The sequence below is a fragment of the Vanacampus margaritifer genome, chromosome 10 (genome assembly GCF_051991255.1).
Source record: "Vanacampus margaritifer isolate UIUO_Vmar chromosome 10, RoL_Vmar_1.0, whole genome shotgun sequence".
Lineage (NCBI taxonomy): Eukaryota > Metazoa > Chordata > Actinopteri > Syngnathiformes > Syngnathidae > Vanacampus > Vanacampus margaritifer.
In genome coordinates this window covers 15,722,529-15,733,304 of record NC_135441.1, presented here as the reverse complement: position 1 = coordinate 15,733,304, position 10,776 = coordinate 15,722,529, and the positions used below count along the sequence as shown (strand labels likewise).

The window sequence follows — 10,776 nt, the reverse complement described above, 5'->3', positions numbered from 1 at the left end:
GAAATTAATAAAGGATTCCCATTGAATTTTGATTTCTGACGCACCTTGGTTGTGTATATATTTTGAAGACCTGAATGTGCGTTTTTTTCCGCGACAATGGCAGACAAAGGAATTTCAGCGCTGGGCGGGATTGTCTACATGTCGGCTGTCATTTTGACGCTGCCCCTCGTTTATGGAGATCTCAGCTATTCTTTTCCAGAGGGGATGGATCGCTTGTTTGCAATTGGAAATATAGCCAAAGATCTCGGAGTGGACTTGAGGACATTATCTTTACGGAAAGCCCGGATTGATTTCGAGGACACCCGGAGACGTTATTGTGATTTGAATCTGAGCACCGGAGATTTGATAATAGCGGAGAGAATTGACCGAGAAATTCTTTGTGACAAAAAGCCCTCGTGCGTAGTAAAAGTGGATCTGGTTTTGGAAAATCCCCTCGAGCTACATCGCGTGAGTCTCCATATTCAAGATGTAAATGATAACTCGCCGCATTTCAAAAATAATTTAATTGAAATGGAAATTAGAGAGTCGGCTGAAAAGGGGAGTCGTTTTTCGATAGAGGAGGCCCATGACGCGGATATTGGCCAAAATGCTGTTAAAATATATAGTTTACAAAAAAACGCCAATTTTATTCTTTCAGTTGACAACAACAAAGTCGAGCTCGTTCTAGAGAAAAAGCTTGACCGAGAAAAGCAAAGTGAGATGAATTTGCTGCTCACAGCTTTAGATGGCGGCTCCCCGCAAAAATCAGGCACAGTAGTCATACACGTTAAGGTGCTGGATGCTAATGATAACGCCCCAGTGTTCAGCAAGGCCGTTTATAAAGCCACTTTACCTGAAAACTCTTCTCCAGATACAACAGTAATTAGGGTTAGTGCCACTGATGCAGACGAGGGAGTAAATGGGGATGTGACTTATGATTTTGGACATGTATCTGGCAATAATGTTAATGTGTTTTTTATTGATCCCTCGACAGGAGAAATTAAAGTAACAGGTGTGACTGATTTTGAAGAAAAAAACTCGTATGAAATAAGAGTAGAAGCTAAAGATGGTTTAGGGCTGACATCGTACACTAAAGTTATAATAGATGTTACTGATGTAAATGACAATGCCCCTGTGATTAATTTGAAGTCACTGTCTAATCCTGTAGCAGAGAATGTGCCATCTGGCACAGAGGTGGGCATCATTAATGTGCAAGACAGAGACTCTGGGAAAAATGGACAGGTACTCTGCTTCATTCAACACAATGTTCCTTTTATGTTAGTTCCTTCTATTAAAAACTATTATTCGTTGGTGACTACGGAACAACTTGACCGTGAACTAGTGTCTGATTACAACATTACCATCAGTGCCACCGACGAGGGCTCACCTCCTCTGTCCTCCTCCAAAAGTGTTCACTTGTCTGTGGCAGACATCAATGACAACCCACCTGTGTTTGAGGAACAGTCCTACAACGCATATGTGAATGAAAATAACAAAGCTGGCTCCACTTTATGCTCTGTTAGTGCTCGAGACCCCGACTGGAGACAGAATGGAACCGTAATTTACTCTCTGTTACCCGCTGAGGTGAACAGTGCCCCGGTGTCCTCCTATGTGTCTGTTAACGGAGACACGGGGGTGATCCACGCCGTCAGGTCGTTTGATTACGAACACTTGAGGAGTTTTCAAGTCCACGTGATGGCCAGAGACAACGGTTCTCCTCCGCTGAGCAGCAACGTGAGCGTCAGTGTGTACGTGTCGGACGTGAATGACAACTCTCCTCAGATACTGTACCCCGCCCCAGAGGGTAACTCCTTCATGACCGAGCTGGTCCCCAAAGCTGCACACGGAGGTTCTGTGGTGTCCAAAGTGATAGCGGTGGACGCCGACTCTGGACAGAACGCCTGGCTGTCCTATTATATTGTCAAATCCACAGATCCGGGACTTTTCACCATTGGTCTCCACAGTGGAGAGATCAGGACCCAGCGGGACATTTCGGAGTCTGACAGCATGAAACAGAACCTGATTGTGGCCGTGAAAGATAACGGACAGCCCCCTCTCTCTGCCACTTGCTCCATGTATTTACTGATTTCGGATAACTTGGCTGAGGTGCCAGAATTGAAGGACATTTCTTATGACGACAAGAATTCCAAAGTGACCTCTTACCTGATCATCGCCCTGGTGTCCGTGTCCACCTTCTTCCTGACCTTCATCATCATCGTCCTGGGTGTGAGGTTTTGTCGCAGGAGAAAGCCCAGACTTTTGTTTGATGGAGCAGTTGCCATCCCCAGCGCATATCTCCCTCCTAATTATGCAGATGTTGACGGCACAGGAACTTTACGCAGCACCTACAACTATGATGCCTACTTGACAACGGGTTCGAGAACCAGTGACTTTAAATTTGTGTCTTCTTACAATGACAACACGCTGCATGCTGACCAGACTCTCAGGAAAAGCCCAAGTGACTTTGTTGATCCATTTGAAGATCTCGACTCAACTGTGGAGGTAAGAGTCTTTTTCTTTTCAAATAATTGAAAACAAGTAATTCCATGAATTCACTAAATGTATTTACCCTTTTTTATGTCCCTCTTCATTTTATTTTATTCTCAAATTTGATGTTTACTTTTTGCATTTATTGTCATTGTCTAAATAAGTCGTGAATGAGATCCCCATTCAACTAAAAGACTTAATTGTCATTAATTAGAAGAAATGATTGCAATGTCATTTTCATACTATTTTTTAATATATATATATATATATATATATATATATATATATATATATATATATATATATATATATTAAAATTAAATTAAGTTTGGACCACGTGAGCCATTCCCGCTGTTTATTGAAAATAATATATGCTATAGGGTTCTATATATATTTTTTAATTTTCAGTGTGAAAAAAATAGAGACTTTTCCAAGCAAGTCTATGCTAATTCAGATATTCATTTTCTTAAGCCAACTGCTGGATACACGCAGTTCATTATTATTATTGTTATTATTTTTATTATTATTATTATTATTATTATTTGGAAGTTGTACTGCTGCAATTAGGCAGGAAGATAAATGTTTTATTTTTTTATTTAATTATTTTGTTGCATGGGTCATTGCCTTTAAAGAGAAACTGCACATGAACGTGTCTATTTTTTCACGTTTGTTTTGTAAAGAGTCTTAATTGGCATAAAATATTTTGTTTCTTATGTTGCCATTTCCCTACTCTCTCTGTGTGTTGTTAATGAAGAAATATAATAATTCTCACATTTTGTGGCCCTATTTTTGCAAAGTTAATTTTGGGTTTGATGTTTTCATAAATGTTTATCTTAGTAATGCACCTTGCACGTTTAATTATGTTTACAGATAAGAAAAACGAGTGGTTTCGTTTAGTATCATACATTTTGTGTGTCCTGTTTGCCTTCATACGTAATCATCATCTGGCAAAAAGGGTGTTAGGGTGGGAGATTAGTTGAGGGCCTGCGCTCAAGACCCTCCGGCGTGGCTCAAGCATTCAGTATCTGTCCATAGTGCTGAATGAGCCAGTCACAAGTCAACGGTACTTGTTTGCCAGTCGGAAAACAAGCAGTGTACTTTTATTCAGTTTGATTGTTTTACCATGGTGAAGTTGTCCGCTTTTATATTTGACACAATTTTACATCACACGCCAGGAGATTTGATCGACTGACTCAGGTGCACAATATTTTAGTCTATAAAAATAAATGTATAGCGAATTTCATTCTAGTGTAATATTTCCAAACCTGCAGAGTTTGAATAACGCCATACTGGGACGTCAGTTTTTCATTTTGCATGTTACACTTGTCATTGAATATAATTAGGCACAAAGGTATTAATTTAGTGTTTATTAAAATATAGAGCAATTCTTATCTTTTTGCATTTAGTGCTGTTGATAAAACGGACTCTTGGAGTCGCTGTAGGCCTATGCAACGCAAACCCGGAGCCAGTGCCCCTTTTAGTACGAGGATTCTGTTTGCTTTGTCTTTCTGCGGATGGTTGGAACGTTGAGAATATTTTTGTCTGGATCACTAAAGAATTAGAATTTCTGTGGAGCATCGGATTTAAACGGGAGATCGAACACATTTTGGATTATTTCTGTCAACATGGGAGTCATGGAGGATTTCTCTATTCGCCGTCTGGTGTATTTTTTTGCCGTCGTTGCTGAGATGCGCCTCGTCGACGGAGATCTGAGCTATTCTCTTCCAGAGGAGATGAAACGCTCGTCTGTTGTTGGAAATATAGCAAAAAATCTGGGTGTGGATCCGAAGACGTTGTCTGCTCGAAATGCACGTATTGATGTTGAAGGGACACGTAAGCAGTATTGTGATATTAATCTGAGCACGGGGGACTTAATCACAGCTGAAAGAATTGACAGAGAGAGCCTTTGTGGGAAGAAACCGTCGTGTCTTATTAAAATGGATATAGTTTTTGAAAATCCTCTGGAGCTTCATCGCATGAATCTCCATATTCAAGATGTAAATGACAACTCGCCAAAATTCAAAAATAATTTGATTGAAATGGAAATTAGTGAGTCGGCAGAAAAGGGCAGTCGTTTTTCCATTGAGAAGGCCCATGATGCAGATATAGGTCAAAATGCTGTTCAAAGATACATTCTGCAAAGAAATGAAAACTTTATTCTTGCTGTTGATGAAAACAAGGTTGAACTCGTTCTTGAAAATAAACTCGACCGAGAAAAGCAAAGTGAGATGAATTTGCTTCTTACAGCTTTAGATGGCGGATCTCCACAGAAATCAGGCACAGTAGTCATACACGTTAAGGTGCTGGATGCTAATGATAACGCCCCTGTGTTCAGCAAGGCCTTTTATAAAGCCAGTCTGTCTGAAAATTCTCCTCCTAACACAATAGTGATTAATGTTAGTGCTACTGATGCTGATGAAGGAGTGAATGGAGATGTGACGTATGACTTTGGCCATGTATCTGATGATGACGTTAATTTATTTTCTATTAATCCAATAACAGGTATAATTAAAACAGCAGGTTTGGTTGATTTTGAAGAAGGCATTTCATTTGAAATTAGTGTACAAGCTAAAGATGGTTTAGGACTGACTTCGTACGCTAAAGTTATAATAGATATTACTGATGTAAATGATAACGCTCCTGTGATAAATTTAAAGTCACTGTCTAATCCAATACCGGAGAATGTGCCACCTGGTACCGAAGTGGGCATCATTAATGTGCAGGACAGAGACTCTGGGAAAAACGGGCAGGTCCACTGCTCTATTCAACAAAATGTCCCCTTCAAGTTAGTTCCTTCTATTAAAAACTATTATTTTCTGGTGACTACTGGACAACTTGACCGTGAACTAGTGTCTGATTACAACATTACCATCAGTGCCACCGACGAGGGCTCTCCTTCTCAGTCCTCCTTGAAAACTGTTCACTTGACTGTAGGAGACATCAACGACAACCCACCTGTGTTTGAGGAACAGTCTTACAATGCATATGTGGGTGAAAATAACAAAGCTGGCTCCACTCTATGCTCTGTTAGTGCTCGAGACCCTGACTGGAGACAGAATGGCACAGTAATTTACTCTCTGTTACCTACTGAGGTGAACGGTGCTCCAGTGTCCTCCTATGTGTCTGTTAACGGAGACACGGGGGTGATTCACGCTGTCAGGTCATTTGATTACGAACACTTGAGGAGTTTTCAAGTCCACGTGATGGCCAGAGACAACGGTTCTCCTCCGCTGAGCAGCAACGTGAGTGTCGGTGTGTACGTGTCGGACGTGAATGACAACTCTCCTCAGATACTGTACCCCGCCCCGGAGGGCAACTCCTTCATGACTGAGCTGGTCCCCAAAGCTGCACACGGAGGTTCTGTTGTGTCCAAAGTGATAGCGGTGGACGCCGACTCTGGACAAAACGCCTGGCTGTCCTACCATATTGTCAAGTCCACAGATCCGGGACTTTTCACCATTGGTCTCCACAGTGGAGAGATCAGGACCCAGCGGGACATTTCGGAGTCTGACAGCATGAAACAGAACCTGATTGTGGCCGTGAAAGATAACGGACAGCCCCCTCTCTCTGCCACCTGCTCCATGTATTTACTGATTTCGGATAACTTGGCTGAGGTGCCAGAACTGAAGGATATTTCTTATGACGACAAGAATTCCAAAGTGACCTCTTACCTGATCATCGCCCTGGTGTCCGTGTCCACCTTCTTCCTGACCTTCATCATCATTGTCCTGGGTGTGAGGTTTTGTCGCAGGAGAAAGCCCAGACTGTTGTTTGATGGAGCAGTTGCCATCCCCAGCGCGTATCTCCCTCCTAATTACGCAGATGTTGACGGCACAGGAACTCTACGCAGCACCTACAATTATGACGCCTACTTGACAACAGGTTCCAGAACCAGTGACTTTAAATTTGTGTCGTCTTACAATGACAACACGCTGCCTGCTGACCAGACTTTGAGGAAAAGCCCAAGTGACTTTGTTGACCCTTTTGAGGACATTGATGCGGCTGAAAAGGTAGGGGTCTTTTTTTCCCTAATGAAATTATGATATCGATTTACTGTTTCATATTCATTTTGCTTGTCTTTTTTTACTCTATTTTGCTATTTTCCTTCCCATTTGGTGCTCAATTTTTTATATTTATTAGCATGGTCCATTAAGACCTTGAAGGATATGTTACTTAAAACTATAACTTTCAGATCTTCACTGTCAAATGCCTCAAATATATATATAGCCTATTGTTGAATAATGTTGTTTAAATATTTAGTGTTTTCAGATAGTTTCACTCTTAATCCTCAGTCTCAACCGGATGCGCTTATTTATTTATGTTCTTTAAATATGGCATACGTGTGTTTTCAAACATTACTTTTCAAAAACAAATTTGCTTGGCCTGGCATCTTGTGATTTACTGCCTCTGGTGGAGTTTAGGTCTTGCAGTTTAGAACCATGTTTCTCTTTCTCTTTCTGTTAATGCGTTAAAAGGCGGCAAAACGGCACAGGAGGAGACTGTCCGTGGTGCTGAAACAAGTGATTAATAGTTTATTTTTTTTGTAGGAATCCTAAAATTGGAATAGGTTAAAATTAAAATTATGTCAATTAATAATATGTTAGTAGAGTAGGTCTATAGCAGTGCAGTTTGAGATGAATGTGTCCGCATTACAAGTACCCAGTTATGACTCCCTCTTATATTACACTCCAGGATATGATTAACTGACGCAGGTGTTTAAATTAGTCCATGAAAAGGAAATTAATGTGCATGAATTTTGGCAAAGCATTTCCAAAACTGAAACTATTGTTAGTTTAATAAAAGACATACTGAGAAAGTTTCACTTTTCATGTCATTTTACTATGCATCGACTAATTCAGGGCACAAATACATTAATTAAACGTTTATTAGTAATTGGACAATGATTTTCACGTTATTATTACAAATGCATGTCGTGCTGTTGACAAAAATGGACTCTTGGCGTCGCTGTTGGCTTATGTAACGCAAATCCACACCCAGCTCCCCCCTTTAATGCAACGATTCTGGCTGCTTTGTCTTTCTGTGGATGGTTGGAACATTGAGAATATTTTTGTTGACCACTGTGGAATTAGGAATTGTGTGCATTATTGGATCTTCTGATTGGAGACTAAACGCTTTTTGGATTATTTCTGCCAACATGGGAGTCATGGAGGATTTCCCTATTCGCTGCTTTATATATTTTTTTGCCGTCGTTGCTCAGATGCGCCTCGTCGACGGAGATCTGAGCTATTCTCTTCCAGAGGAAATGAAACGCTCGTCTGTTGTTGGAAATATAGCAAAAGATCTGGGTGTGGATTCGAAGACATTGCCTGCTCGAAATGCCCGTGTTGATGTTGAAGGGACACGCAAGCAGTATTGTGAGATTAATCTGAGCACGGGGGACTTGATTACAGCGGAAAGAATTGACAGAGAGAGCCTTTGTGACAAAAAGCCCTCATGCGTGATTAAAATGGATCTAGTGTTAGAAAATCCTCTCGAGCTACATCGCGTGGTTTTTCATATCCAAGATGTAAATGACAACTCGCCAAAATTCAAAAAGAATTTGATTGAGATGGAAATTTGGGAGTCGGCAGAAAAGGGCAGTCGTTTTTCCATTGAGAAGGCCCATGATGGAGATATAGGTCAAAATGCTGTGCAAAGATACATTTTGCAAAGAAATGCAAATTTTATTCTTTCTGTTGACAACAACAAAGTCGAGCTTGTTCTAGAAAATAAGCTTGACCGAGAAAAGCAAAGTGAGATGAATTTGCTTCTCACAGCTTTAGATGGCGGCTCTCCTCAGAAATCAGGGACAGTAGTCATACACGTTAAGGTGCTAGATGCTAATGATAACGCCCCAGTGTTCAGCAAGACCGTTTATAAAGCCAGTCTGCCTGAAAACTCTCCTCCAGATACAACAGTGATTAATGTTAGCGCTACTGATGCTGATGAGGGAGTGAATGGAGATGTGACGTATGATTTTGGCCACATCTCAGACGAAAATGTTAATGCATTTTCTATAGAGCCCACAACAGGTGTAATTAGAGTAACACGTTTAATTGATTTTGAAGAGAAAACTTCGTATGAGATGAGTGTTGAAGCTGAAGATGGTTTGGGACTGACTTCCTACAGTAAAATTATAATAGATGTTACTGACGTAAATGATAACACTCCTGTGATCAATGTAAAGTCACTGTCTAGTTCAATAGCAGAAAATGTGCCATCTGGTGCTGAGGTGGGCATCATTAATGTGCAGGACAGAGACTCTGAGAAAAACGGACAGGTCCGCTGCTCTATTCAACAAAATGTCCCCTTCAAGTTAGTTCCTTCTATTAAAAACTATTATTCTTTAGTCACCACAGGAGAACTGGACCGTGAACTAGTGTCTGATTACAACATTACAATCAGTGCCATTGACGAGGGCTCTCCTCCTCTGTCCTCATCCAAGACTGTTCACTTGTCTGTGGGAGACATCAACGACAACCCACCTGTGTTTGAGGAACAGTCTTACAGCGCATATGTGAGTGAAAATAACAAAGCTGGCTCCACATTATGTTCTGTTAGTGCTCAAGACTCTGACTGGAGACAGAACGGTACCGTAATTTATTCTCTTTTACCCGCTGATGTGAATGGTGCCCCGGTGTCCTCCTATGTGTCTGTTAATGGAGACACGGGGGTGATCCACGCCGTCAGGTCTTTAGATTACGAACACTTGAGGAGTTTTCAAGTCCACGTGATGGCCAGAGACAACGGTTCTCCTCCGCTGAGCAGCAACGTGAGCGTCAGTGTGTACATATCAGACGTAAATGACAACTCTCCTCAGATACTGTACCCCGCCCCGGAGGGCAACTCCTTCATGACCGAGCTGGTCCCCAAAGCTGCACACGGAGGCTCTGTTGTGTCCAAAGTGATAGCGGTGGACGCCGACTCTGGACAGAACGCCTGGCTGTCCTATCATATTGTCAAGTCCACAGATCCGGGACTTTTCACCATTGGTCTCCACAGTGGAGAGATCAGGACCCAGCGGGACATTTCGGAGTCTGACAGCATGAAACAGAACCTGATTGTGGCCGTGAAAGATAACGGACAGCCCCCGCTCTCTGCCACCTGCTCCATGTATTTACTGATTTCTGATAACTTGGCTGAGGTGCCAGAACTGAAGGATATTTCTTATGACGACAAGAATTCCAAAGTGACCTCTTACCTGATCATCGCCCTGGTGTCCGTGTCCACCTTCTTCCTGACCTTCATCATCATCGTCCTGGGTGTGAGGTTTTGTCGCAGGAGAAAGCCCAGACTGTTGTTTGATGGAGCAGTTGCCATCCCCAGCGCGTATCTCCCTCCTAATTACGCAGATGTTGACGGCACAGGAACTTTACGCAGCACCTACAACTATGACGCCTACTTGACAACAGGTTCCAGGACCAGTGACTTTAAGTTTGTTTCATCCTATAATGACAACACGCTGCCTGCTGACCAGACACTGAGGAAAAGTCCCACAGAATTCCTGGACACTTTTGGCGGCATTGACGAGGTAGGAAATCTAAATATTTTCATTAAATGTTAATATTAGCAGGAAATCAAAAACACACATTTCAATAATGAGCAATCGTATAGGAACACAGCGTCTGAACATGCATGTATTTCAGGATTTTTCCTAACAGTAATTAGGTTGGCCAATTGTTTGTTTGTTTGTTTTTTTTTGCCCCAGGGATATTTTAAGAGTAAACACAATAATACACATGGCATTATATTGCGAATATATATTACATAACAGGGGGTAATAATATTTAATTTTAAAGACGAACACAACCCCTTTTTTTTTTTACAATAATATGCAGCCCCACTATAGTCTAAACTCATATTGTGTTTGTGGAATATGAATTAAGCAGCAAAATCCACCCGTTTTTATCCATCTCAGGAGCGACCATTTTGCTACTGATGACGATTTAAAATGACATCACAGTTGCTCTAACGACCAATCACGGCTCACCTATTTTCTGACGCTGGGCCGTGGTTGGTCATTACCTAAGCAACTGTAATTATTTTTTTTAGTTGACAACAAGTGGCAATGGCCGTCGCCATAGTGAAAAACAGTTGGATTTTGTGTTTAATTCAAATTGCGTAAACACAATAATTTTAAAATAGGTTGGAGTGTATATAACATATTGTTGTGAAAAAAGTTTATGACTTCCGCTTTAAAGCTACATGTAGTTTATGTCCTTCTCTTGTGTACATTGCCTGAATGAAATCGATTGCCTCATGCCTAGCACACACTTTTAGCTGATTCTTGATACAAGTTGTTTCAGTTCC

At 41.3% G+C, this 10,776-nt stretch overlaps 1 protein-coding gene across 4 annotated transcripts in view; it reads left to right on the top strand.

Annotated features, from left to right (window-relative positions):
- Positions 1 to 10,776, top strand: part of LOC144058703 (protocadherin gamma-C5-like) — a 252,513-nt gene continuing 241,737 nt past the window's right edge. The window contains exon 1 of one of the 4 annotated variants that reach the window (XM_077577119.1): positions 1 to 2,481. In XM_077577119.1, the coding sequence (XP_077433245.1) occupies positions 97 to 2,481 (2,385 nt within the window). In that variant the 5' untranslated portion in view covers positions 1 to 96. Of the gene's footprint in view, positions 2,482 to 3,968; positions 6,477 to 7,509; positions 9,998 to 10,776 lie in introns of those variants that run through there. The other 3 variants (XM_077577118.1, XM_077577136.1, XM_077577089.1) reach the window with 3 other exon arrangements.